Source organism: Citrus sinensis, chromosome 3 (genome assembly GCF_022201045.2).
Source record: "Citrus sinensis cultivar Valencia sweet orange chromosome 3, DVS_A1.0, whole genome shotgun sequence".
Lineage (NCBI taxonomy): Eukaryota > Viridiplantae > Streptophyta > Magnoliopsida > Sapindales > Rutaceae > Citrus > Citrus sinensis.
In genome coordinates this window covers 4,394,453-4,422,000 of record NC_068558.1, presented here as the reverse complement: position 1 = coordinate 4,422,000, position 27,548 = coordinate 4,394,453, and the positions used below count along the sequence as shown (strand labels likewise).

Sequence of the window (27,548 nt, the reverse complement as noted above, 5' to 3'; positions counted from 1 at the left end):
CGCCCCAACCTCCTTCATGCACTTGATTTTGATTCATTTGTCCTTTGTTAAGTCCTGTATATGCAGTGATTGCTTTTGCCCTACTTATCAGGGGCCACTTTGACCATTATTTATTTTGCCATTATACATGCATCCTCCTCCGGAGAAAGAAAGAACAGGAATGTCACCATGTCGGCGAATACAAAATTAAAATTTAAAAAAAAAATAAATGTCTGATTGAGTTTATATGATATGATTTAATCTATGAATCATTTAATACGATCCCATCTAAATTATAATCATTATGTTGATTTATTTTTTTTTTTATTTTATCATACTCTTAATTAAATTAACCCAGTCTCGCTGGAACAGGACTTGCCACCCTCGGAACAAATATGATCAAGAGAAGTAATTAGACATCTGTTTTTTGGCTATTTAATCAGTTACCTACTTGTCCTACGACGAAAGTGATTCTAGACAATTCTTTTGAAACTCCTTGATTGGTACCTTTCTAGCCGTGGCAAGTGGATCAGTTGTTTAAAATTTCTTTCTTCTTTTATCTTAGCTCTGTCCATATTTTACTTGGTGATGTCTGATGTGTGTGTATATATATATATATATATATATATACACATAATTTTTTTTGAAGAGAATTTACATGAGAATATCTGAGCTAATTATTAGGATATATACCGATTCCTTTCATAATTCTAATGGTTTGTAAAACAGCCTCTCCTTTTTCTTCAATAAAATTCCATCATTTTTTTAATAAAAACTAAGTAATTTTTTCACTTCAAAACATACTGCGGACGCCTTGTTATTTTTATATTATATATATTTTCAAATGCTAGCAAATCTCATTTAAATTAATTATTTTTATTTACTCTACGTACTTATAAAATTACTCAATTCATCTTAAACATTTTTTTTTTCATTTACTCAGCGTTAATTTAGGATTGTGGTCGTTGATAAAATAAGTTGTTTTTATTGTGTGGGCGAATAAGCCATTGATTAAAAAATTAAATCGATATTTGGTAAATTTTATTAATGCGGTTGTTTGTGATTATGAAAAGTAGAGTATTTGTGTTTGGTAAACTTTATTAGGAAAATAATATTTTATTATATAATGATCAAAATAAATATAAGCTTAAAAGTAACACATAATTATCCTTTTATTAAAATACTTATATTATAATAAGAACTTAAAAAAAGTATGGTAACTTATTTAATAGGTTTCTTATAAAAAGTAATTCCCTACCAGCTTTTAAAAATTGCTATCAAAATGAATAAACTTATGAAATAAATATTTTAATTTTTTTTTCTAAATACTATTTTCGTCAAATAAGTTGCTTATAACATTTCAATTGTAATACCAAATACAGCCTTAATTTGCATTATAAAAACTATTAAAATCTTTGAAAAAATTAATTTACTCCATAAAATTAAGGCGTTTGTTTAGCAGGGAGCTTGTTTATTAAACAAAGTTAAAGTCGCAAGTTCAAACTCCTATAAACTCAAAATTTCTCATCTCATAAATGTAAGTAAGAATTGATATCCAATGTGAGAAAAGATTCTTAAATAGTCTTTGTAAACTTTTTATAGTGGATTTCGTATCGTTAGATGCTAACCATTGAAAAACAAAAAAAAAATCATACATATATCCTTACTCAAAAAATGAGAAAAATAAGAAAGAAAGAAAAAAGAAAAAAAATATATATATCATTGGAATCATAGTCATACTAGGGTTATGAATTAATTAGGTTTAAAAGGTGTCATCTAATAAATATTGTAAGATGTGTGGGGTCCACGATAACAAGCAAAGCAAGTTGCTGCCTTCTCTCATCCGTGTATATATATATATATATATATATATATATTAATAAAACCGTCCTTCGATTTTCGCTATTGCTTTTATTGAGAGACACAACAAAGAACAGCAACAACACATCGACGCACCACATGAGAAGAAACAAAGCAAGTACAGAAGCCGACGCAGAATACACTCACCGTGCCGTGCGTTTCTTCTCGTTTACTTAAAATTTGCAAAAGCTGATAAAATAGTAATAGGAACGCAATTGCGCAGCAGTTTCTTCTCTTTTTGTCACAGAACCAACTAGGCCAAATGGTTCAGAGGAAAAAGCTTCGAACGTGTCGCAAACTTGTCGAGAAACCTGATCTTTTCGACGCACTTCCCGACGATCTCCTCGAATGCGTCCTCTCCAAGCTCATCTCCTCTGCTCCTTCCCCTTCCGATTTCATCAACGTTCTCTTAACGTACGTACTATCACATGACGCACGTGCTTTGTACTTCACTATTTTGTGCTTATGTTTCAAGAATATGTAACTGTGACTCTTTTTCTTTTAACATAAAACTTATTTCATTTTCTTGGAACAGATGCAAGAGATTGAACCGTGTAGGTCTCCGTCCGACGGTCTTGTCACAAGCCGGTCCGAAAGCACTTGCAGTCAAAGCCAAAAACTGGTCAGATTCTGCGCACCGTTTCCTAAAACGCTGCGTCTTCGCCGGTAACCTCGAGGCTTGCTATACTCTCGGCATGGTCCGTTCACATTCTTATTTACTTGAAAGCTAATAAGTCAGTCAAGAGAAAGATTAAAAATGAAAAATAAAATCTTTTAACATGCTTTTACGTTTTGACCGTTACAGATCCGATTTTACTGTTTACAAAACCGTTCGAGCGGAACATCTCTGATGGCCAAGGCCGCGATGAAGTCGCACGCGCCGGCTCTTTACTCTCTCGCCGTGATACAGTTCAACGGCAGCGGAGGCGGAAAGAACGAGAAAGATCTCCGAGCCGGAGTCGCACTCTGCGCTCGAGCCGCCTCGATCGGCCACGTGGACGCCGTACGCGAGCTCGGGCATTGCCTTCAGGACGGCTACGGAGTGCGACAAAACATCGAGAAGGGACGCCGGTTGCTGATCGAAGCGAATGCACGTGAGTTCTTTCAGTCCGTATCTAAGACGAGGACACGTCATCAGAGCTATTACTTCCAACTCGCTCGTGCCACCGATGCGCAGATTCCGTGCAGTCCGTTGTTAAGTGATTTCGGTTATAATGTGGAGGCGCCAGAGGTGCACCCTGTGAATAATTTTTTGAAAGAGTGGTTCGAGTCGGGGGTGAGTGAGTTGGGCAATGGGCTGAGGCTTTGTTCCTATAGCGGGTGCGGGCGACCCGAGACGCGGGTTCACGAATACAGGAGGTGTTCGGTTTGTGGGAAAGTGAATTACTGTTCGCGAGCTTGTCAAGCGATTGATTGGAAGACGAGACATAAGAGGGAATGCGTGCCCCCGCTTGCTCCGTTGATTAATGATGGTGATGCTGATGGACTTGAAGGAATGGTGGAGATTGCGCCGGCTGAATTTGTGGGGGGCCATTGATGATATTGATAGGGATTAGATTGCAAATTTGTAGTCTGAATTTGGAATTTACATTTCAACAGATTTCCTCTCTCTCTCTCTCCCTCTCTCCTTTTTTTTTTTTTTTTTTTTAATTTCGGTTTTTTCTTTTCTTTTAGGTTTTATTCTCGTGAATGATGAAAGAAAACAAAAGTAATGGCGGGATGATAAGTTTTGGAAGGGTAGTTTTAATTTCGTTGACTAAAAAAAAGAAAATTGACTGGTTAACTTACAAGTGTTGTTTGACCTATTTAAAATGTAAGAATTGGATTTAGGGGATCAAAACTTCACTTAATTTAATTTAAATAAACTGTTGAAATTTAAAGCGAATCTGTGTGATAACGTGTATCATTACCCCCGTAGTCTCTCTCTCTCTCTCTCTCTCTCTCTCTAAGTGTGAGACGATAGAAAGTTAATATAATGATAAACTAATTTATTGGACCATATACTATTCGAATAAAAAAGAAAAGTTATTGGAAGACTATATGGCATCGTGGCCTAGAAGAAAGAAATTCTTGAAACCAAATTTGAAAGTTGCGGTGGTGTGGTGGGCCTGTTCAAGCGTTCGGTCCTCTTTCACTATTTCGTCTTAGACCTTGGACCCTGGTGTTAAGGCATGATAAACAACAAAGTTACACAACATTATTAGTCATTATCATTACAACTATCTTTTTTTTTCTTCTTTCCAAATTGTTACCATTATAGATAGATAATATAGTATAGTATAGGTGCTAATTAGTTTAATTCATAATTTTTTTTAATTAAAAATAAAAAAAGTTTCTCACTTATACAAGTGAGAAAGGCATTATATGTCGTTAACATATAATAGTTAAAAAAAAAAAAAAAAAAAGGATTATTCCATCATTTGGGTACAAAGCTCAATGGCCAAACAATACTTTCTTTTTTTTTTTCCAGCTTTTGTTATGATGCATCGAAGGGACACAAGCCAACGAGTCCACATAATATTATGATTCCACCACACACTTATAGTTGGTTCCAAACGCCCAAATGCTACGAAATATTCTCCTTATTTTAAATGACACATGTGGCTACAAGTTTTAGGTCTTTGTGTGTGTTGGTGTGCATTGTGAGTTTCTTAATTTTTTATTTTTTTTTGTGGATTTTAGACAGTATTTTGCTCAAACGTTTTAGATATGCCGTTATAAAAGTTAGTTAAAGAGAGACTACCACATAAACTCCCGCAGAAATCACTTTTCATCACCTTAAAAAAAAAAAAAAAAAAAAAAAAAAAAAAAAAAAAAGCTCAACACAGTCGAGATAAATTTATCATTGTGAATATCAGCCAATAATAATAAAAATATTTAAATATTCGACACAAACTCTTGGATCAAATTAACTCTGAACCTGTGTCCGACGGAAACATGCATGTTTCACAATTTTTATATTAGTATAATCGACAACAAAAGTTAAATTTTCACGCAAAAGATTATTTTTCAAGCAAATGTATTTGTACAGGTCAAGTCTCTATTTAAGTCTATGAAGAAACAAATCTGCAGAATCCGCACGGGCACATGATAATTTTGTTCATGTTTTGCGTTACGTAATTTCTTAGCTTAGTTTCAAACCAATGGTGGTGTGAAGCACAACACAAACTTCTATACCGAAAAGATTTACATATCCACATGGTGCATAAAAATATTAAAAATGTTGATTAAAATTCTTATACTATGAATATGTCATTTACCAAACCTTATCTTGTTTTGCACAAAATTATATTCAAAATCATAAATTTATATATATATTAATTATCCAACCGTAATTTTTTTCAATTGGATTGACTTCATTCAAAGGGTATGCTTTTCGTTGTATATTTGTAAAATTACCTCTAATCTACCTAATTTTGTTCATGTGGAATCTAAACACGTTTTTATTTGAGTAATGATATAATCACAAACTCTTGTACAAACTTATTTTGTACAAACTGACGTTGCATGATAAGATTGGTTGAATTAAATATCACTTGGCCCACATGATTTGTTTTTATTATTTTATATTTTCATTCAACCAATGAATTAATGTCACGTCAGTTTGTACAAAATAAATTTGTACAAGAGTTTATGACTGTATCATTACTCTTTTTATTTTAGAGTGGCGTTATTTAATTGACAACTCAAAATGCATGAATTTTACATTTTATTTGTAAAATTATCTCTTAACCACCTTATTTTATTAAAATGATATGAAGTCATAAAAAAAAAAAGACGTTTTAGTTTTCTTAATTACAAAATGATTAGTTGATAAATGACAAAAGAATTAAGTTATTTGAACCGATATAAATACTCTGAGTATCCATCTTTTTAAAATAAATTTTATTACCAAATATCCACCTCGTAAATTACTAAATAGTATGTGATAGTGTTATTAAATAAAATATTCTAGTTACTCTCTAATCAAATCCCTGCCAAGAACCGACGTTTTCAATTGTTCATCCTTCCCTGCCTGTAGTATATTGCCATATTAAATATAATCATCATGACGAAGAAGGAAAACTCAAAACCACAAAAAATAAAAAAGATAATGCTTGCTAAAAGAATTTCTCCTTTGGATTTTTTTTTTAATTGTGTTTCAAGGATTTTTATTTTTATTTTTAATCTCGGCCAACCTCTCAATGAGTAACGGATTGCATTCGCCGGAACTTTATTTGCAATTTTTATATTATTTCGCCTGCTATAAATTGGTTTGACCATTGGAGAAAATAAATGATATGTATGATTTTACACCGTGGTAGATTTAGAAAAATAATTTACCGGAGACTAAATAAAATAACAACAAAACATAAAAACTGAAAACTTAAATATATAAATTTGAATATAACTTTTTTGGTTTAACGCAATCTTTAGTTAAAATGTGACACCCACAATCCAATAATTATGAATTATAATTTTTTTGGGGTGTGGGCTTTGATTTTAAGTCAAGTATAACTTTTACAATTAATAAAATAATAATTGAAATTTAAAAGATGTGGCTACCTAATATTTTGACAGGGGTTATTTAGAAATATATTAATTTTTCTTTATCAAATAGAGGTATTTTCTTTTTCCAATGGGGCCTTGAGTCCCCACTTGTCATACAGTGAATCCGCATTTTACATATGCTCGATCAAATGCCAAATTTGTCTTTCACGAGTGCATTTGTGGTAAAGTTACTGTGATTTTAACCGGCAGAGAGAGGTCCAAAGAGCGAGAGAAGGAGAAAACATGCACTTTATCTACATTTTCATTTGGATTTTATTAAAAAAAATATATCACAAGAATTTATTTAAATAAGGGTCTGTTAAGCGTTTAAGGATGTTTTTAAAGTAAAATTTCAAACTTTTAAATTTGAGAGATGGGTATGTTTAGCAAATAGGTAAAGGGAATACTTTAGCAGGTTCAAACACCCATAAAAAGAAAAAGAAAAAAAAATGCATAAAAGAAAAAGAAAGTTTAGGGAATGAAAAGAAATTATTAGAATTTCTTAGCGACTATATGTAATTCAGATAAAATTGAGGGTTGCCACTTGGGCTTTAGCCTAGTGGTGAACCATTGTCCTTAAAATTAAGCATGGTTTTGAAGGCAATAACTTGAGTTTTCATGAATTCAAAAGTCTCCTTCAATTAAGCTTAATTGTATGGAGATTATTTATAAAGTCTTTCTCATTTGCGGAATACGAGTGGAGTAGAGGCACCCCTATTCTATGAGAATTATTTGTCTGGACATGTGTGTATTGATCTGCTGTTATAGCAGTTATAAATATATGTATAATACAGTAACCTAATGCTTAATCAATTAAAAAAAGAAAGATAAAATTAAGGGTTTGGGTATTGATCAGATCTTGGGTCAATTAAAAAAAGAAGAAGAAGATGAAATTGAGGGTTTGGGTATTGATGACATCTTGGGTCTGGATTATTGAAGTAAGGGTACGAGACTCAAAAGTTGGGGCTGTTGGTGAATGGCGATGCGACGAAGTGTGGTGGTTCATCAGTTGATTTTGACAATGGACAGATCTGGGAAACTCATTTTTCCAGCCAAAAAACAAACACAATGGTTCAGTGAATTAATATATGAAACTGCACGCTTCTTTTAATTGAAATTTGAGACTAATTCCAATTACCTCCAATATTTTTTCTTCCTATTTTATTGATTGATATTTCTAATTTTGAATCCAAGCTATCTAGTGAATTGTTAAGTTCAAAATTTTCTACCATACTTTTTATCTTTTCGATACCGAATTCTAACCGAAACCATCTAATCTAGCACAGGTTTTGACTAATAATTTTTATAAGTATATTTGCTGAGCTTGTTGTATATTATTACTTTCTTAATTAAAATTATTTATTATTGTATTCCTCTGAGTTATTAGTTGATATTCCTCTTCTTCATTCAATTAATGTTTCTGTTAGATTTGTCTTTAAAGTCGTTCACTTACTATTGTCCTTATCGAATCTAACTGTTGTTGCAAACTTCTTTGAGTTCGTTTAATATTTTCAACAAAGCATATATTTAAAATATTGACAAATCCTTAATTATTATTCAGGTGAAAGTCTAGGAGAAGTTCATATTTTGCTCACTTGCCACTTGACTTGGTCCCTTCTATCCAAATCTGGTAGAAGGTGATCCGAATCCGAACTTCAAAATAATCCAAACCCGACGACGAAGATGATTTTGAGGGTAAAATTGTTTTTTTTTTTATGATTTTATTCACGTTTTACTTCAGTCAACTGCCTTCACTTAAGGGTGGGTTTAATATACCAACGAGCCTTTGGTCTAATGAGAGAATTCTTGCACTTATAATGTTGAGTGCAATGGTTCGAGTCTCCATAAAAATATTATGTAAGTTAGTTTTAATTTTCAAATATTAGAGTAAAATATTACAATTGTAATGTCTGATGTAATATTAGTAACAATCTCTGCATAACAGAATTAAAAAAAAAAGAGTGGGTTTAATATATTAAATTTTATTGTATTGACATTACATTAAAAATATATTGACCAATAATTCAATAATGTAATAATATCATATTTTGGTGTAATATAAATTATATTATCAGTAATTATATCTTATAACATTATTCATATTATTATTAATTTTAAATTTATTAATATTTTATGTATTTGTTATTAGTTATATAAAAATTATTGTAAAAATAATTAATTTTGTACTATAATCAAATAATGTATTATTTGATTACATTTTTATGTATTTAAGTACTTATTATTATTTATATTAAATTGGCAAATAAGCAATTTTTTATATTAATTATTATACTTAAATAATATATTAAACAAGGATGAGTTTCGTGCGAAAATTTAAAAAATGGGACTGCAGTGTCAAATATGAAATACCCTAAATTTGAAAACCCTAGCTCGAACTGAGCAAGAAGCAAGACCAGCCGCGAACAACGAGCCGTATTTCAAAGCCGAGGTTAGTTCTTCATAGCTCTTCACAGTTCATTACTTAAATATTTTTTCATAATCGTTAAAAATTTTAATTTTTAATTATTTTAACTAAATATAATTTTTTAATGAAACTGGTATTTATTTCGAAGCTCAATAGGAAAAGTAGAAATGTCTGTAGTAGAGGAAAAACCATTGGTGGAGGATAAAGCGAATAATGAAGAGGAAGCAGAAGAACAAATAGAAGAAGAGGAAGACGATGAAGAGCTATCATGGTCGTCGGATTCTGAAATTGGAGAGGCTTTGGATTATTTGGACTCTAAGGACGATGATGAATCGGTGGATGGGGCTTTTATGCTCAATTCAAGACGGCCCAATGCGCACGGAGGGCTTCACTCTCGCACTAATGCATCAACGCTCCAACCTTTATCCAATAGGAATCAGAAGTTTACCAATCACATTCGACCTTCGCCTTTAGAGGTTTAAGATCTCTCCTCTATTTCAGTTTTTAGTACATTTCTTTTTGCTTGTAGTTGTTTGTATTTTAAGTTTTGCTGGGTGTGTATTGGCATGTGGCATTAGGAGTATGGTTTTTTAACCAAGTGTAAGTGATGGTGCAGGAATGGGAGGGGAGGATGAATGTTGGCATGTCGAATTCTGTGACAACTGCAATCCGTGAAAGTGTCCGAGACATGGCCATTGGTAAAACTAAAACCTCTGAGAAAGCAGATCGTGCGACTGTTGAACAGGTGATATCTTGATTATTTTCGAATATTCAAAGATCTATAGCTGCTTTTTGTTTGTGCACGTGTACTGTTGGATAACGGTATTTTTTCTATTTAATCTATTGTTTTGTTCTTCAGGCTATTGACCCTAGGACTCGTATGGTTTTATTCAAAATGCTGAATCGGGGTGTATTCCATGATATCAATGGCTGCATTTCTACGGGAAAAGAAGTACGTAGTGCTACACTTCTTTTTTATTTTTTTTTTAATTTTATTATCATTATTATTTAGCTTAGCGACAACCCATATCGCTCCCTACCCATATGAGTGGGGTTTGAACCCCAAACCTCTTGTATTCAATGCAAGAGATTTTACCATCATAGAAGGCATTTTAATGATTTTTTGAAGTTCATCTGTCAATGGTTCTGTTCTCTCAATTACAACCACTTTCAATTACAACTATTATGAAGTCTGTACGATTGATGAACATGTCTTCCATAACTGATGCTTATTATTATTATTTATTTTGATGCTTATTATTATTGTTATTATTATTATTTCTTTTAATTATTTACAGGCCAACGTTTATCATGCAACAAAATCTGATGGTCAAGAACTAGCTGTCAAAGTGTACAAGACTTCAGTTCTGGTTTTTAAGTATGACAGTTTCATGTGTATAGTTTTCTTTTGCAAAACTAAATTGCTACTGAGTTGCATTTATCTGATTGCATTAGTCCTATAGCTTAACGTTCCAATTTATGTTTTTGTTTCTGAATAATGACAGGGACCGAGATCGGTATGTCCAAGGTGACTATCGTTTCAGATATGGATACTGCAAGCACAATCCAAGGAAAATGGTGAAAACTTGGGCTGAAAAAGAAATGAGGAATCTTATGAGGTAATGCTGACACATAACTTAAAGTGGCAACACTGACCTTTATTGTTGATTTAAAACTTTTTGAATTATTCTATTGCTGCAAATTTATTTGATTTTTGGTTGTGAATTGCAGACTGAAGGCAGCTGGAATTAGGTGCCCAACTCCATATCTTTTGAGACTTCATGTTCTGGTTATGGAATTTATAGGTACTCAGTGTGTGTATGTACATAATTTATGCATCATCAAATTGCTACATGACCAACATTTTACTACATATGTTGGTACTTTCTGCAGAAATGTACTGATGTCTCATACAAATTAATAAGTTCATGACATTCTTACAAATTTCCTTTATGACCAAATTGTCTAATCTTTATAAACTGTATATTTATGTTCTCTCATTGAAGCTTTATTTGTAATATTTGGTGTTGCAGGAAAGGCAGGCTGGGCTGCTCCTCGTCTTAAGGATGCTGCTTTATCTTTGGACAAGTTACGTGAAGGTTATGTTGAGGTATGTCCAGTTCTCTGTCTTTTGATGTTGGATACTTAAATGATAATATTCATAGTCCAAGGTGCTTAAATAAAGTTTTCTTTTATAGATGATTAAGTCATGTGAAATTCCGTAGTTGATGGCTTAATGCAGTAGTTTGGTATGGTCTGTTTGGTAGCAGCAAATGCTTCAATCATTACGTATTTTAAGCTAATGAAAAGGGCTTCTTTGTATCTACATGTGTATGTACTGTTGCTATAACATTCTAGCATGTTTTTGACAGATGATAATTGCAATGCGGACATTATATCAGAGGTGCAAACTTGTGCATGGAGACCTCAGTGAATATAACATACTTTATTTTGAGGTAACACTTTAATTTCTGGCGTGCTTTTCTTGGTTTTTATGCTGTTTTTTGTCTCCAGAAACATAAAAAAAAATAAAACCTCAATTGCATTTGCATGTGGCTTTGCTTACCCTTGAATGGTGGTGAAGAACTACAGACACCTTTAACAACTTTTAGCATGCACTGGGAAATACATATTGATTGCATTTGTCCACAGGGAACTTGTAATTTTTAAATTTCTTCCTATTTGACAGGGTCACTTGTACATCATTGACGTTTCTCAAGCTGTTGATCTTGACCATCCACATGCCCTGGATTTCTTACGTGAAGATTGTGTTCATGTTTCAGTAAGGGGTTTTCTTTATCTGCCTGCGATGCCCTTCCCCCCTTCCCCACCCTTCTTACCAAAAAGGTTGAATATTTTTCTTGATCATTGAGAGGTGATTTTAGACAAACAATATGAATTTTTTGTCTTTGCAGGATTTTTTTAAGAAACATGGTGTGGCGGTTATGACAATCCGGGAACTATTTGACTTCATAGTTGATCCAACTATTGCTGATGATTCTGTGGACAGTTATTTGGAAGAGGTTGTGTGACCTTACGTCCTCTTCAAATTTTCTTTAAGAATGGAGGATCTCCATTGTAACCTATTATATGTTATTTCAGGTTCAACAAAAAATTTTGGCAAGAGGAGATATGTCCGCGGAAGATGAAATAGCAGACTCTGTATTCGTGCAGGTTAGTTGAATGATGAAATTAGAATTTTCCTCCCTCTATTTTTTGGAATTTACAATGTACAGATGCATTCATTAAATATATAAAATTGTGTTTTAAGCTTGGTAGTGGGGCTTGTAATTTAAAAAGGTTGGATACTCATGCATTTTAGTTCACATTGGTCCGTATATCAAGAGAAGTTTCACAATGGAGGTTGAATTTCCTAGATATATTTTAATTTGTTTTTCTACCCCTGTTTCCTCAGTCATATATCCCGAAGACCCTAGACCAAGTAAAAAATGCTGAGGAGGATGTAATACGAATAACAAGTGGCAAGGATACTGGAGACATGTACTACAAGACAATTACCGGGCTAAAGGAGACTCTGTCCAAACCTTCTCCGGCAAGAAAGGAGCTGCAACTGGATGCAAATGCTGCAGAGGAGTCATCTGTTGACCCAGCTGACAATTCTAATTACTCAGAGACTGAATCAGAATCTGAAACAGATGAAGGTGAAGAAAATTCAGATGAAGAAAAGGATTCTTTGCCTGAAACTTATACAAAGGTACCTACTGACAAGAAAACTGCAAGAAAAGAGAATAAAAAGAAAGTTAAAGAAGAGAAGAGGGAAGCTCGTAAGAATAAAGTCCCTAAAGCTCTGAAGAAGAGAAAGAAAAAATTGGCCAAAGCTCACAAGACTAGGTAGGTGTACTGGAAAAACAATTTTGCAGCTTCTACCATTCAATTTGTTCTCTGGAGGACAAAAAATTTTGATAGCTCTACTACAGTCTCTCTTTATTTATCTTATTCTGTTATGTTCAATATAGAGATGTAAGGATATGAATTGATAAATATTTATTTGTATAGTCGCTGTGTTGTACATCTTGTGAACCTGTTCAAAATCTGCTGCCGTTTTGAGGCTGCCTCTTTACTGTTTCCTTTACTTTTATTTTTTTTCCTTCAAGTTTAATTTTTTTTATTGATTCATAATTATGAATGAAAAAACATGAATTGAGGGAACTAAAGAAAATAAATTTTTTTTTTTTAAAGTAATGTCGCTTCTTATGGTTTTAAGGCGAAGAAAAATGTGCCTAAATTTATTAAAAAAAGAAAAAAAAAGTGATTGCTTCTGGGCATGGAAGGCGAGCTTTTAAAGTAAGGTCTTTTGTTGAAAATAATTGAGCAATCGAAACGGCGTCGTTTAGGCTGCTCGAACTGACGGACCAAACGGTGGCGTCTCTTATATTTCCTGTAAGTTAGAAACACGGCAAAATCAAATGAGCAAAGAGTGGCTGCTCTGCCAGGCGCCAGCCAAGGAACAAAATTTGCGGGCACCAAAAACAATGTCGAATTTACCCGAGCAAACCCTAGAAGAGCAGACACCACCGGTCACCAATCAAAACCCTAACGAGAACAATAGTAATAATAATGAGCAGAAGGAGGTGCAGGTGCAGCGTGACCAATCGCAAGAATGGGAGACGATGGCTCGAGCATGGGTCAGCGCGTTTCCCGAAGCGAAAGCCGTGAGTTCGAGCCAAGTCGACGCCTGGATCGACTCCAACTACAGCTCCTTGCCAGCAGACCTCCAATCCATGCCTCGTTCAGAACTCATCGATCGCCTCCTATCCATCCAACATTACATGAAACTCCCCAATGAGGTACCGTACTCCCTCTCACTCTCTTTACTCACTATTTTCGTAATTTCCTGAATTTGTATTTGTGTCGAAGCAAAAAGAGGGGACTTCGGTCGAAACGCCGGCGAGATTCCAACGGACTGATCAGTGGATACCGGTTTATGCTTGGTTAGAAAATTTGGATCAAGATGAAGTCGTCAAATCCAAAGATATTTCCGATTGGTTAAACGCCAACCCGCAGGTTAAAGAACAGCTGTGCTCTAGGCATTCGCGATACCATTTGATGCATTACATCAAGAAGTGTCATTTGAAGATACTTAAAAGAAGGGAAAAGAAGGTATGGTTTTCACATCATTTTTATTTCGAAGGAGATAATTATTTATTTCTTATATGTTGTCATTACAATGCTATTCTCCAGCCGCGTGTTTTGTTTTCTTTAGTGTTTATTTTTATTTTTTAGTTAATGCTGCATGCTGCTTTTGCCTGCACAGGGCTTCAAGCAGATAAGCAATGAAGCCGCCGCCGCTCCTCTGAACAAAGAAACTTCTCTAACAGTGCAGAAGAATGTTGTGCCGAAACAACCAGCGCCTCCACCTCCAAGTATGGTCATTTGAGATTCTTTTGTTTTTGTTAGGGCATGCTTGTATGTTGAATTGAAATTTAATGAGTTTGATGCTTTTAGATTGGACACAAAATGAAGCAATAATTAAATTAAGTGGTGAAAAAATGTAAAAACTAGAGTGATTTTCTTTTCCTAGTATTTCAATTTACGCCGTAATAGGAAAAGCAAACTCATTCTTTTAGAATGACTTGTAGAAGTGAATTATTAGTTAATTATACCTTTTCTGGATGTCCAAAAGAGGCCTTTCTGTGCATTGCTGCTCTAAATTTTATTTGGTGTTATTTTTCTTCCGGAACTCATTTTGGCCTTTTTTGCATGAGAAAATTCTCTTCTGGGAAGCCAAGAGGTCAATTGAAGTCATATAATTACTGATTGCATCAATTTGGTATTTGTTAGATTGGATGACTCTGATCATTTTGATGGTTTTTGTTTCCCAACTGAAGTGAATCTTTAACCTATGTTTTATCTCAATCTTTTGGTCAAGCTATATTTTAGATTAAGTGGCTGTCTTAGAGTTTCTGATTTGGTGGGTCTTGGACTTAGTTATTGGTATTTCTTGTGACTTGGTCAAGAATTGTGTCCAGTTTGCATTCCTCACTACAATTTTCTATTTTAATACACATTCCAGGCAATCCTTTGAGCCTTATACCCAAAGATAGTGACCTCTATGTGTCAAAACGAAATGAAGCTCTCCGCAAATATGAGATGTAAGTCAAATTTTGCAGATTTTGTTGTTCGCGTGCACACTATTGTACAAAATTTCTAATTTCTCTGCGTGCTAACTGATAATTTTGCTTAATTTTCAGCTTGGTAGAATTGGAAAGGAAGCTTTCCCCAATTTTCACAAAACGTCAAGACGTGAATTAATTCTTCTACAACAAATCTCTACCTAGACAGATATGCAAGTAGCAGAAATGTTGCTAATGTGAAAGCATGTTATGTATGTATTTGTAAATGACTAGCCAAGGATTATTTTCCTATCAAATTAACCTTGTATCTGCACTGTGTTTATGGTTGAAGAAAACCTATCCATCAAGCGTACATCACCACCTCAATCTGCCAGCACCATTACAACAATTCTGGTTTTGCTTCCATCAGCTTCTTGAGTTTGTAATTATTTTGACTCTGATCTAATGGAATGGGTAGGAAGCATAAACTTCAAATTATGCAGAGTATTTCCTGTTTTACAATCATTCTATTTATTATATCAAGGTGATATCGTAATTTATCTACATTGTTTACCTTTTGATAAAATCTGTGATAACTCGTAAACCAGTGATAATTTGTATGCTCTTTTTTTCTTCTTATTATTTTTTTATTGGGGACAAGGATAATTTGGTGGTAAATCTTTTTTTATCTTACGAAGTAGTTACCATTTGAACGAATAGAAAAATGCACATGATTATCCGACTACGTGGTTACCGAAACTGCATTAATAATATGTCGTTGTGGTTTAACTTGGTCATAAAATGTAACGTATCATCCATGTGGATCAAGCATATTTCGACTTCAAGTTAATGCAATGACTGCTGAGCCAAATGATGAATATTTTTTTTTTTTTAGTATGAATACTGTTTGTGCGACAAGAATGGAGTCAACAGATAAATTCTAATCTAAGATTTATGTATCTTTGGACTTGATAAACAGCATGAAAAAAGGATACGGTAAAATCAATAATCAGAATACAAAGCAAATACATTTGCCAGTTGACTTAGCGAGAGGGAATACGAAACTCCTATAACGAATTGTACTTAATTTTGTTTGTCTTTTAACATTCGCCCGACTATAGATTCATCCTAATTTTGAGCTATTTTTACATTTTTGACATTTTGTATAATACCACTCAAATTTTATTTCCTAAATTACAGTTTGCACACAGTAATTCTATTTCTCTTGACGTAATTATAATATTTGTCACGAATGTTTCCTTGATAGCTTAAGTATTACGGAGGACAGCTGCCTGCTCGATATAAGTAATACGTGATTAGCAAGTAACAAGGGAAAAGGAAAGTTACATGGTGATCAGAAAAGATGATGCCAATGGTTTTGCTTGGGATGTTCAAGATATGCTTTAGTTGGCATTGGTGCCTTTGCATCAAGATCTGCAAAAGAAGTGGAAGACGATAACTTACCTACAATAATGACCATCAAAACAGCTCCGCTGGCTGAAACATCGACTCTCAAGCTTGAGAAAGACATTCTTTTTTTTTTCTTGACATCAAGTGATTACTTGATCAAGTGTTCTGGCGATTAAGAAACCGAGAAGGATGACGGGGGAGAAGACTTACAACTTGTTCTTGGAGTTCTTTAGCAGAGGAAACTTATAAAATCATGTTAAAAGGTCTGCTAAGGGACTGCCTGAGCATGAAATAGGGCGTTACACGAAGGACATTCTCCGAGGGCTTGACCATATTCACAGTCGTGGTTTAGTTCACTGCGATATTCAGGCGGATAACACCTTGCTGGTTGCTGGAAAAGACGCTGTTTCATGGCTGGGATTGCAGATTTTGGACTGGCAAAGGATTTGCAGCGTGAGGAGGAGATAAGTGCTTTCTTGCAAAGGCACGGTTTGTTACATGTCACCGGGGTTGGTGACGAACAGGTTGTTGATATATCTTGTTGATACATGGGCACTTGGGCGTGTGTTTGTGGAGATGATGACCGCAGAGATATCTGCATGGGGCAGTTTTGGTCGTGGACTTGCTTCAAGAGATGATCTTTTAGAGCTCATTGCTTTCAGTTCAGAAGTGCCGGAATTTCCAAGCAATATTTCAGAAGACGGGAGAGATTTCTTGAGCAAGTGCTTCATCAGGGTTCACCAGCTTCGATGGACTGCTAAACATGTGCTGGCGCATCCTTTTCCTTCTGTTGATGAATGAGTCATTTATGTGTAAATCTGAAAATTCTTGTAGCAAGTATAGTAATGAACTTGAGAGTTTCTATCTATTTGATCATGATCAAACAGTTAATTCGTGATGTTTTTAAGTTAATGAAACACAAACTTTCCACACATGTTGCTGTTAGTATGTAATGTTTTAGTTCTTTAAAGTGGCTTAATTTCTCTTCCCTGATTAGATTATCTCTGCTTATCTTATCAAGATCTTGGTTATTTGTTAGAAATTTGTAAGCCATCTCCTCATCAATAGTGTAATGGTTTCAAACCAACTTAAGAAGGAAGCAGCCGAGGATTTCTGATTTGTCAATGATCTGATTGATGTTTATAGCTTTCTTCGGTTGTAGGATTAAAAAAACTCAGAAGGATCAAGAGATCAACAATTATGCTTTTAAACGACAACACTAAGTTCGCTTAGATGCTTAAACTCTTGGGCTTTGATTGTATAGGAGTCACTTTAATAGAAGACTCAAATCAGGACTCAGTCAAAAAGGTAATGACAGCTGTATTCCTTGTAGCTGAGGTTTTTCCATCCATGGTTTTTGGTTCACCAATTGCCTGCATCTGCATCTCGAGACTGGCAGAAATTATTTGGCCTGACAATATTGACATCCTCAAAGTCGTTGTCACCTGCAAGAAAGGATAAGTTGTCAAAACAGTCTCAAAAAAAAAAACAAAGGAATGCTGAAACTGTTTTAGATCTACTTGTACTGACTTTTGATACCACTTCCATAACCCCGACCAACTACATTCTTATATTTACCTATCCAAAATGTTCTTTTTTTTTTTGTGGGAAAACTAAAAGAATATGCACTACACTACAATGTCAAGGTTAGCTCTTATCAATAAACTGTAATTTAAAAACTGGTGGGCTTGTTGATCCTAAGCCTCCTACTTGACCAAAGAAATTGTGACTTTTGAACATTTTCAGCAACAAATAATTTAGGGCTTGTTTGTTAGATATCTAAAATCTGAAATTTTATTAAATTCAGTCATTTTTTAAATTTTTTTTAGGTTAATTTATGCCTGATTTTTAGATATTTACATCTAAATAAATAAAAAAATTGTGATTTTTATCTAAATGAAAAGTAAATATTCTATCCCAAAGATATCTCCATTGAATATACTTATTTCCTATACCTATAAAATCTAATCCCTTCATTCGTTTTGATTTATAAGGAATGTTAAATAACTATGTCTGAAATGCTTTTCATTTACGAAAAAAAACAAATACCACTTATATTAAGATATTAACAAATAAAAAATAAACATATCAGTTAAACATTTATATTCAGACCATTCAGACTTCAGACTTAATTGATTTCAGAGAAAAAAATAGATACTGCCTTAGTCATTTACTGAATAAAATTCAGGTTCGGATGAATCCAAACTGAACGCCCACTAGTCGGTTTCATCACTGCGAATAGTGCTAATTCGTTTGTGGAGTTTTAACAGATAATGGAGAGTTCAAGGTTGCTGTATCTCTCGATAATTTTGTGTCTACTGCAAACTATAAACTTGGGTCCACTCGTAGCACATAGTCATAGTGGAAATGTCAATGTTGGGGAGCAGCCGCTGTCGAAGATTGCCATTCACAGGGCAATTTATGCTCTTGATGAAAACTCTTCTGTCAAAGTCTACTCTCTTGATCTTGGCACCAAGGTAATGTATGTTACATTCTTGTGTTCTAAGTTATTTTGTGAGTCCTGGAAAAGAAAATAAATATTTAGATATGTGATTTTTGATTTGGCGGCTAACGTGCAGGGGGAGGATTCTCAATGGGTAATGGTCCAACTTGAATCCCCTAACCCTTCTGTAGATGATTAGGTTGCTGTTTTCTTTCTTGAAAACCTCAAGTAGATTCTACTTGCCGCCTCCCTTTTCATGCAGAGCTAACATTCTCTTGGCAGTTGGCAGAAACGAAGTTAATTTGCTTATCCTTGCATTTTATTTTATTTTATTTTATTTTCTGGTCATAAACATTTGGTCATTCTGTTGTTACAGCTCATCGAACTGTGCACCTGATGATCAATTCCGCCTACAGTTTCCATATAAATGCACAGCTCCAATTGAGGTATGCATGCGATTTAATTTGATGAAATATAGGATGGTTTGAGATTATCTACAACGACCACTGCAAAATATAAACGTACGTTTCTTTTTGCAGTACAAATTTGCCAACGAATCCAATGCTGAATACATAAAACCAGGCTAAGCGGCTTTGCAATTTCTGCTGATCAATCAGCTGGCAGATTTCTCATTTGCATTATTTTCAGGTGGCCTGTCAGCAGTAAGTCTCTTCTCCTGTGCGTATTTCTAAATACTATGTGTGGCCATTGGACGGTATTTATGTTTTCCTGATAAAATTATTGTAAAGTTATACATTGTTATACAAATAGCTTTTGAAACTTCCAAGTTTAGACTAATCATGATTTTTCCACTGTGACAGCCAAGACTGGTGGCAGTTTCAAATGCCATTAGATTTGCAAATCCGAACGCACCCGTTTATCCCTGTGTTTCTCAAGGGAAAGCATGGACTGAAGGGGAACAGGGGATTCTAAAAGGGATTATTTGTCGTAGGCGTCTTCGGCAGTCGGCACCCGAAAGGGATGTGGGAAATTCCCTTATGTTATTACATAAAATGAATGTAGTTGAGTTCATGTTTAATTTATTTTTTTGATCAAGTAAATTTAGATGACAGCAATTCATTGTAAACATTTTCTTTTTAATCTTCCCACAGATGACTGTAACCTGGACAAGTGGTTATAACATTAATGAAGCTGAACCTGTTGGAAAAATCAATACATGGATTCAAATTAAAAAGAAAAATACATGCATGCATTCAAATTTAAAGAGGCAAATTTGAAGACAAATTACTAAGGTTAAGTGCCTAATTTTGTTGACAAAATCGTTGGGGTTGGTGCAATAGTGTAACCAATTTTTTTTCTATAAATAGAAGGTCAGTTATTCATTTGTTTTATTATCCAAATTTGTGAGATCTAAGATCATTCCAAGTGAGTTTTAAAAGAGCATTTCCTTAGGTGTTAAGGGAATTTAGGTGTATTGGGGATTGAGTTTTGAGAGTTTTTTTCTACTTTTGTAAATTCTCATTTCTTAGTAAAATTATCTTATAGTCTTTGCCCGTGGACGTAGGCTTCGCACCAAACTACATAAATTATTATGTCTTTTTTTTTTGCATTTATTTGTCACATTTATATGTCTCTAGAAGATGTAGCTATCATAATATTAGTAATTGCTCAACCCGTACTTCCACAACAATTGGTATCAAAGCTATACAACGCACTGCATACAGTATCGAATATGACACTGTCCTTCCCATAATGCAAAGTGATAGTGAGATGATCATACTCATCAAGAAGAGAATTTTCAACAGTAACACTGTTTTATTTTCATCTTCAAATTTCTCATCCAAATTTAGTAAATCCGCCAATATCTTGTTGAATGAGTTTACATGGTCATTCATTGAGCCTTCACTAATCGATAGAGTTTTTTTTTTTTTTTTTTTTCAATCTGGCTAAAGATCAGAAATACTTTGTCATGAAGGAGACATCAGTAAAGAAATTATGGAAGACGATAGAAGAAAAGTACATGAAGAAAAGCCTTAAAAATAAGTTTTATATGAAAAAAAAAACTCTATCGATTCACATATGCACCTGACATGTCGATGAACGACCATGTAAACTCATTCAACAAGATATTGGTAGATTTGCTAAATTTGGATGAGGAATTTGAAGATGAAGATAAGGCATTGTTGCTATTGAATTCCCTTCTTAATGAATATGATAATTTCACCACCACTTTTCTTCATGGGAATGATAGCGTCACATTCGATACTGTACAACTCTTATACTAATTATTATGGAAGCGCGGGTTGAGCAATTACCAATATTATGATAACTACGTCTTCTAGAGAAATATAAATGTGACAAATAAATACAAAAAAAAAAAAAGATACAATAATTTATGTAGTTTGGTGCGAAGCTTACATCCACGGGTAAAGATTATAAGATAATTTTACTAGCAAATGAGAATTTACAAAAGTGGGGAAAAACTCTCAAAACCCAATCCCCAATACACCCAAATTCCCTTAACACCTAAGGAAATGCTCTTTTAAAACTCACTTGGAATGATCTTAAATCTCACAAATTTGGATGATAAAACAAATGAATAACTAACCTTCTATTTATAGGAAAAATTGGTTGCACTATTGCACCAACTCAACAATTTTGTCAATAAAATTAGACACCTAACCTTCGAATTTTGTCTTCAAATTTACCTCTTCAAATTTGAATGCATTCATGTATTTTTCTTTTTAATTTGAATGCATGTTTGTCAATTCCATGCACCAACCAATTTTGAATGCATGTATTAATTTTTCCAACAAAACCTTTTGTCGAGTGGGGACTCCAAGGAGAATCTCAAATTTGTTCACCAGCTGTAACATTGACATTTGATCAAGAAAGCATGTGTGGTATGATCAATGGCCTTTGCAGCAACTCTGTAATAGCTTTTATCAATCATCATCAAGCATTGCTTCTTTGACAGACATGGCAGTAACAAGATTTTTACCATCATGTGCAGCTCCACCGGCACGAACAGTTGGTTGGGGTGATCCTGGGTTCATCATACAGGTTTTCTGAAAGATTTCTGGCCAAACGCAGTGTAGGCATTTTAACTAGCAAAATTATTGTCTTAGTAAATGCAAAAGTGCACGCTTTTTCCCTCTATAATTGACCATTTACAGTGTCTGCTCTGCTCGGCTTTACTAGAGACAAAAAATCTGTTGGAAATTTTCTAGAAAAACAAGTATATTATTTTTAGGTAAATTAACGAAACTGATTCACTGTTACCAATTTATTAAACGCGGGTGTGGGAACATAGCTTCGTCCAGGCAGAAAATCAAATCACTACAAAGAAAAAGATTTTAATTAAAAATTAGTTAATATTTTAAAAGCTTTCTTTATATTCTTCTGACTTCCTCAAGTTGGTTGTTCATTTATGGGCCAAGCCGCCCACCTATTTTTGACCATTTCCATTGTGCATTTTATGTGCATTCCCGAAGGTCAAATGTTATTATAAATCAAAATCCCGCAAAAGTGAACGCAGCAGATTCTCTCCGCTGATTTTTGATTTCGTCAACGTGGACGAACAATGAACTCACATTCCACCAGGACACACGAGACAAGTCTTTTTTTTTTTTTTTATATATAACATGAGATTATTGATCGAATTATAATTTATATTATATAAGAGTATAATTAATATATATAATTATATATATATATATTTTTAAGATTTATCGATATTAATATTAATATTACACCACTTAAATTTTTAATTCTCTTAAATATTTAAGGAACGTCAGCTCCCAACTTAAAGAGCTCGAAGCCTAAAAGTCTAAGAAAGGACATTTAAATAACACACGAGACAAGTCTGAATGACAAGAAAAAAATTATATCCTGCCCTTGAAAAATCACGAGAATCCACGTGCCGCACAATTACTGATATTGATTTAAAATGACAAGACGGCCGAATAAAACAACAGATAACGACAAAACAAAGCATGGTTCCCTCCGAAAGTTACTCATTTGTTGGCTACCCGTCAGTCAATTGTCGCGGACATATTCGTTGGAGAAATATCCCAGAAGCGTATTTCTTAGCTTTTTACCTTTAGTTCTCTTCCCTTGATCCTTCTTCACCCTAACCCCACTTGTTATTTTTATATTTTATTTATTTATTTATTTATAGAGAGAAAAAAAACCCAGAGAAGAAAGTCAAAGCAGAATGAAACTGGAAATATATTAATGGCATCAGAGGTCGGCGGTCGTTGTTAATTTTGCGGGGTTTTGAGTGTCAGGGTCTGAGGTCTTGTTCTGCAATTCAAGAATGGAGGAGAGGTTTGCACTGTACGTGTTGTTGTGCTGTGTTGCCGCAAATGTAGGCTTTAGCTGGGCACACGTTAATGGATTCGGAGAGCAACCGCTGTCAAAAATTGCTATTCATAAGGCTATTGCTGCCTTTCACGACTCGGCTTCTATTAGAGCACATCCTGTCCTTCTTGGTTTAAAGGTAACACGACAATTTTTCTTCACTTTTCTCAATGCTACTTTGCGTATCAGTTTTCATCATTACTAATTTGATTCTCTAAGGTGGTGATCGGGTTTATATACAGAGCCATCATACTTTGTCCACCATTTGAGTAATGAACTTGTAATATAATGCTTAGCTCATTGGACATTTGAAGTCGTGAAATTGTAAAAATTCTACTGATTTTTGAGGTAAAATGTTGATTTGTGTTGTGTAGGGGGAGGATACTCAATGGGTAACTGTGAGTCTTGTGTCCCCTCATCCATCTGCGGATGATTGGCTTGGAGTCTTTTCTCCTGCAAAATTCAAGTAATGTCTTAGTCCCACTATGAAATGAACTGCTCAAAAAATGTGATGGCTGATACACAAACTATTTTATGGATTTTATGATAACCCAATGTTTCAACTAACTAATTTCCCATTCTTTATATTTTGTATTAAACTTCAAAGTAACTGGAAAAAAAAAAAATGTAATTTTGATATGGCAGCTCATCATCCTGTCCACCAGTAAATGACCCAAAAGAACAGGCACCATATATCTGCTCAGCCCCAATTAAGGTGTGTGCAATGTAGAATGCAATTTGAGATCAAAGTGAATTTACGAAGAATCTATGTGATTTTGGAATTTCTTTGTTCCAGTACAAGTATGCGAATGAATCCAATTCAGATTATACAAAGACGGGCAAAGCTACTTTGAATTTTCGGCTTATAAATCAGCGGTCAGATTTCTCCTTTGGATTATTTTCAGGCGGGTTGTCAAATGTGAGTTCATGTGTCTTTTCACCCACTTTTTCTTACGATAGATTTTCTTAAACATGTAAGTACATTATCTTGATGCATCCTACTTCCTCTGTCTTCATGTGGAGTAATTATGTGTTTGGTCTTTGCAGCCCAAACTAGTGGCAGTTTCAAATTCCATATCATTTGCCAATCCCAAAGCTCCCCTGTATCCACGCCTTGCTCAAGGGAAGTCTTGGGATGAGGTGAGTTGGTTTCAAATGATGATGAGTTGTATTATTGATTTGTGAAGTTATTTGACCTATTTATTATGCCTTGAGCGTATTCTGGTCTGATATTATATCCCAGCATGCCAAAGCTTCTATAATATCTCTCAACTAGAGAGAAATTATTATTAGTTTTCTAGAGTTTAACATCTGTTCGTTCAGGAGTGTAGAAATCATTTTTAGTTTTATATAGTTTAACATCTGTTCATTCAGGAGTGTAGAAATCATTTTTAGTTTTATATAGTTTAACATCTGTTCATTCGGGAAGTCTATCCTCTGCAAGGAGTCCATAAAAGTCAACAAAGTTGCAGAACCCAATAGTTATACATAATCTTTTCTTTTATTTCCTGATGATACCAATAATGGTTACAAGGCCATTAATTTTCTTCTGAGTCCCGTGATCTGTTTCAAACTTTGCTAAATTTATTTGACTACCAGAAAGTTTGTTTGGCAAACATTTTATTACTGTTAAATCAGTTTCTCTGTCAATTGTATGTCTTATGTGTTGTTTGGCACACTGGGCATAAAGTATGGACCTATTTGAATCAAGTTTTATACTTTGTGTAGATGACTGTCACTTGGACTAGTGGATATGACATTAGTGAAGCTTCTCCATTTGTTGAATGGGGTTTGAAGGGAGATTTACAAATGCATTCACCAGCTGGGACATTGACATTTTTTCAGAATGACATGTGTGGTAAATATGTTTGATCCATGCTATATTGCTAATGCTTTCTTGCCAAACTGATTGACAGTTATCTCCATAGCCTAGTTCTAATTACACTGAGGAGCTCTCAAATTTATATCCTGTTGAAGTTTTACATTAGGCTGGCCCATGGAATAATAAGGACACCTTGCTGCTCTGCAGGTTCACCAGCACGAACAGTTGGCTGGCGTGATCCTGGTTTCATTCACACAAGTTTCCTGAAAAATTTGTGGCCCAACACTGTGTATGCTTCTTGAAGATTTGTCTTCTTGCTGTAACTTTTGGAGAGTTGAAATTACATTTGTTTATGAGGTTTCTATGATGGTTTTTCAGGTATACATACAGAATTGGCCATCTTCTGCATAACGGTTCCTATGTTTGGAGCAAGATCTATTCTTTCCGAGCATCTCCATATCCTGGACAAGATTCTTTACAGCGTGTCGTAATATTTGGTGACATGGGGAAGGTAGATCAACAAACCATGCTGAAGTTTTCTTGCATATAGATAGGAAAGGAAATATGATACTGAAAGCTCTATGAAGTAATTCATAAAGGCAATCTGTTTATTGTTGGATCTACTGGCATTATTTGGTTATACAGGTCTGAGGGGAAAATGAAGCCTGCACTTGCAGTTTATTCCTTTTGCTTTACTTGAGAAGTTACTTTTAATTAGATCGTGGGTTTGTAAAATTTCCTGTTTTCCTAGTACCCGCCTTTTCATGTTATCAATTGTGGAATAACTCTTGGTATAATGTACTCAAATCTATATGCACTCAACTCTGTGTTTCTTCCTGTATCTTTCAGGCTGAGCGTGATGGCTCAAATGAGTACAGCAATTATCAGCCGGGTTCACTAAACACAACAGACCAACTAATCAGGGACTTGAGCAATATTGACATAGTTTTTCACATAGGTGATATTACATATGCAAATGGATACATCTCCCAGTGGGACCAATTCACAGCTCAGGTGGAGCCCATTGCATCAACTGTGCCATACATGATTGGAAGGTTTATCTCTTTTCATGTGAATCCTTGACATGAGTTTTTGAATTTTAAGCTTTAATTAATGGCACTGGTTGAAGCATTTTGTTTTGATTCTTCTGCAGCGGTAATCATGAACGTGATTGGCCAAATTCAGGATCCTTTTATGACACTACTGATTCAGGTGGGGAATGTGGTGTGCCGGCAGAGACCATGTTTTATGTCCCTGCTGAGAACAGAGCGAAGTTTTGGTAACTCTCAAAGACTCTGTACTCAAGTAATTCATAGGTTAAGGAATCTTAATAGGAACTATTAACGATTGGCCGTCAATTAAGACATTGCTCTTGGCCACAAGCTAATATTTCATCTAGAGAGAGGCACCATAGAGCTAGAACATATATTTATTGCACATGCTCTTTGCCATTTAACAGTTCATCTTCATTTTCTTGGGGAGACACGAGTTCTTTTGAATTCCTAAGCAAATTTTATATCTTCGCCTTTGCATTGGTTAATAATTGAAATCTACAAATGGGCAGGTATTCAACTGATTATGGCATGTTTCACTTCTGCATAGCCGACACTGAGCATGATTGGAGGGAGGGATCTGAACAATATAGGTTCATTGAGCAATGCCTTGCTTCTGTGGACAGACGGAAGCAGCCTTGGCTTATCTTTGCTGCTCATCGCGTACTTGGGTATTCCTCGGACTATTGGTATGGGCAGGAAGGCTCATTTGAAGAACCCATGGGAAGGGAAAGTTTGCAGAGGCTTTGGCAGAAGTACAAGGTTGACATTGCATTTTTTGGCCATGTCCATAACTATGAAAGAACTTGTCCAATCTATCAGGTATGGGCAGTTTCAGGATAAAAATAATTTTCCAATCTTATTGAAATTGGATTATGCACACTATGATTCTGCTTACTTTTTTCACACGTAGAATTTCCAAACTATTCATTACCCAGTTTTGGGCAGTTCTATGACATTTCTCTTTATCTATTCTTATTTAATGCTGTTGGTGCAGAATCAATGTGTGAATACAGAAAAATATCATTATACAGGCACCGTGAATGGAACAATTCATGTTGTTGTTGGTGGGGGAGGGAGTCACCTGTCAGATTTCAGTGAAGTGACACCCAATTGGAGCCTATACAGAGATTATGATTGGGGATTTGTCAAACTTACGGCATTTAACCACTCATCTCTCCTCTTTGAGTACAAGAAAAGCTGCGATGGCAAGGTTTACGATTCCTTCACCATTTCTAGGGACTACAGAGATGTGTTGGCTTGTGTCCATGGCAGTTGTGAAGCAACCACTTTGGCATCTTGAACGTGCTTCCATTGGTGTATAATCTTTGTAGTAGCAGAGGTCTGACAATGAAAACTCATCAAGACACGAACCGATTTATACTGAAAATAAACTTACAAATTGCTTTGCCACAATTAAGTTGTATAAACAATTTTCATTCTTCATTTTTTCTAAAAAAATTTAGGATTCGTTTTTTCCTAAACTTACAAATTGCTTCTCCACAATTAAATTGTATAAACAATTTTTATCCTTCATTTTGTCTAAAAAATTTTAGGTCTGACAATGAAAACTCATCAAGATACGAACCGATCTATACAGAAAAAAAAAAAAAAAAAAACTTACAAATTG

The 27,548-nt window shown here is 34.5% G+C and overlaps 4 protein-coding genes, 1 long non-coding RNA gene and 1 pseudogene across 6 annotated transcripts; all 6 read left to right on the top strand.

Annotated features, from left to right (window-relative positions):
* The first annotated feature begins 1,876 nt into the window (after positions 1-1,876).
* On the top strand, positions 1,877-3,456 carry LOC102614047 (F-box protein At1g67340). Its single transcript, XM_006476974.4, has 3 exons — positions 1,877-2,253; positions 2,375-2,537; positions 2,645-3,456. Exons 1-3 carry the CDS (start codon positions 2,102-2,104, stop codon positions 3,374-3,376), a joined length of 1,047 nt encoding a protein of 348 aa, XP_006477037.2. The 5' UTR covers positions 1,877-2,101; the 3' UTR covers positions 3,377-3,456.
* Positions 3,457-8,679: 5,223 nt separating this feature from the next.
* LOC102613270 (uncharacterized) lies at positions 8,680-12,880 on the top strand. 2 transcript variants are annotated; one of them, XM_006476971.3, is made up of 13 exons: positions 8,680-8,818; positions 8,943-9,270; positions 9,411-9,539; positions 9,654-9,746; positions 10,093-10,172; positions 10,300-10,413; positions 10,526-10,599; positions 10,828-10,904; positions 11,167-11,250; positions 11,484-11,576; positions 11,710-11,817; positions 11,897-11,968; positions 12,210-12,880. In XM_006476971.3, exons 2-13 carry the CDS (start codon positions 8,962-8,964, stop codon positions 12,648-12,650), a joined length of 1,674 nt encoding a protein of 557 aa, XP_006477034.2. In that variant the 5' UTR covers positions 8,680-8,818; positions 8,943-8,961; the 3' UTR covers positions 12,651-12,880. The 2 variants fall into 2 exon arrangements, with proteins under 2 accessions (XP_006477034.2, XP_052293705.1); XM_052437745.1 differs by having other exon boundaries at positions 8,695-8,818; positions 8,951-9,270.
* Positions 12,881-13,113: 233 nt separating this feature from the next.
* Positions 13,114-15,432, top strand: LOC102612968 (uncharacterized). Its single transcript, XM_006476970.4, has 5 exons — positions 13,114-13,602; positions 13,673-13,915; positions 14,070-14,178; positions 14,829-14,907; positions 15,007-15,432. Exons 1-5 carry the CDS (start codon positions 13,222-13,224, stop codon positions 15,065-15,067), a joined length of 873 nt encoding a protein of 290 aa, XP_006477033.2. The 5' UTR covers positions 13,114-13,221; the 3' UTR covers positions 15,068-15,432.
* A 404-nt stretch (positions 15,433-15,836) lies between these two features.
* LOC102612468 (mitogen-activated protein kinase kinase kinase 20-like) lies at positions 15,837-17,276 on the top strand (annotated as a pseudogene).
* A 1,160-nt stretch (positions 17,277-18,436) lies between these two features.
* LOC102612165 (uncharacterized) lies at positions 18,437-20,001 on the top strand. The gene is made up of 3 exons (XR_003065584.2): positions 18,437-19,167; positions 19,261-19,383; positions 19,543-20,001. It is a non-coding gene; the product is annotated as an uncharacterized LOC102612165 (long non-coding RNA).
* A 2,746-nt stretch (positions 20,002-22,747) lies between these two features.
* Positions 22,748-27,410, top strand: LOC102612664 (probable inactive purple acid phosphatase 27). The gene is made up of 12 exons (XM_006476969.4): positions 22,748-23,183; positions 23,419-23,510; positions 23,690-23,759; positions 23,841-23,963; positions 24,092-24,184; positions 24,773-24,902; positions 25,074-25,155; positions 25,245-25,377; positions 25,716-25,921; positions 26,020-26,145; positions 26,431-26,740; positions 26,916-27,410. Exons 1-12 carry the CDS (start codon positions 23,001-23,003, stop codon positions 27,219-27,221), a joined length of 1,854 nt encoding a protein of 617 aa, XP_006477032.2. The 5' UTR covers positions 22,748-23,000; the 3' UTR covers positions 27,222-27,410.
* Positions 27,411-27,548: the final 138 nt, after the last annotated feature.

Bases quoted from the DNA above. Each gene is read 5' to 3' on its own strand.
- LOC102614047 (XM_006476974.4), top strand. From the start codon at position 2,102: ATGGTTCAGAGGAAAAAGCTTCGAACGTGTCGCAAACTTGTCGAGAAA. The intron at 2,254-2,374 runs GTACGTACTATC...TTCTTGGAACAG, and splicing joins TTCATCAACGTTCTCTTAAC to ATGCAAGAGATTGAACCGTG. The intron at 2,538-2,644 runs GTCCGTTCACAT...TGACCGTTACAG, and splicing joins CTTGCTATACTCTCGGCATG to ATCCGATTTTACTGTTTACA.
- LOC102613270 (XM_006476971.3), top strand. From the start codon at position 8,962: ATGTCTGTAGTAGAGGAAAAACCATTGGTGGAGGATAAAGCGAATAAT. The intron at 11,818-11,896 runs GTTGTGTGACCT...ATGTTATTTCAG, and splicing joins TGGACAGTTATTTGGAAGAG to GTTCAACAAAAAATTTTGGC. The intron at 11,969-12,209 runs GTTAGTTGAATG...CTGTTTCCTCAG, and splicing joins CAGACTCTGTATTCGTGCAG to TCATATATCCCGAAGACCCT.
- LOC102612968 (XM_006476970.4), top strand. From the start codon at position 13,222: ATGAGCAAAGAGTGGCTGCTCTGCCAGGCGCCAGCCAAGGAACAAAAT. The intron at 14,179-14,828 runs GTATGGTCATTT...TACACATTCCAG, and splicing joins ACCAGCGCCTCCACCTCCAA to GCAATCCTTTGAGCCTTATA. The intron at 14,908-15,006 runs GTAAGTCAAATT...CTTAATTTTCAG, and splicing joins GCTCTCCGCAAATATGAGAT to CTTGGTAGAATTGGAAAGGA.
- LOC102612664 (XM_006476969.4), top strand. From the start codon at position 23,001: ATGGAGGAGAGGTTTGCACTGTACGTGTTGTTGTGCTGTGTTGCCGCA. The intron at 23,760-23,840 runs GTGTGTGCAATG...TCTTTGTTCCAG, and splicing joins TCTGCTCAGCCCCAATTAAG to TACAAGTATGCGAATGAATC. The intron at 25,156-25,244 runs GTATGCTTCTTG...ATGGTTTTTCAG, and splicing joins AATTTGTGGCCCAACACTGT to GTATACATACAGAATTGGCC.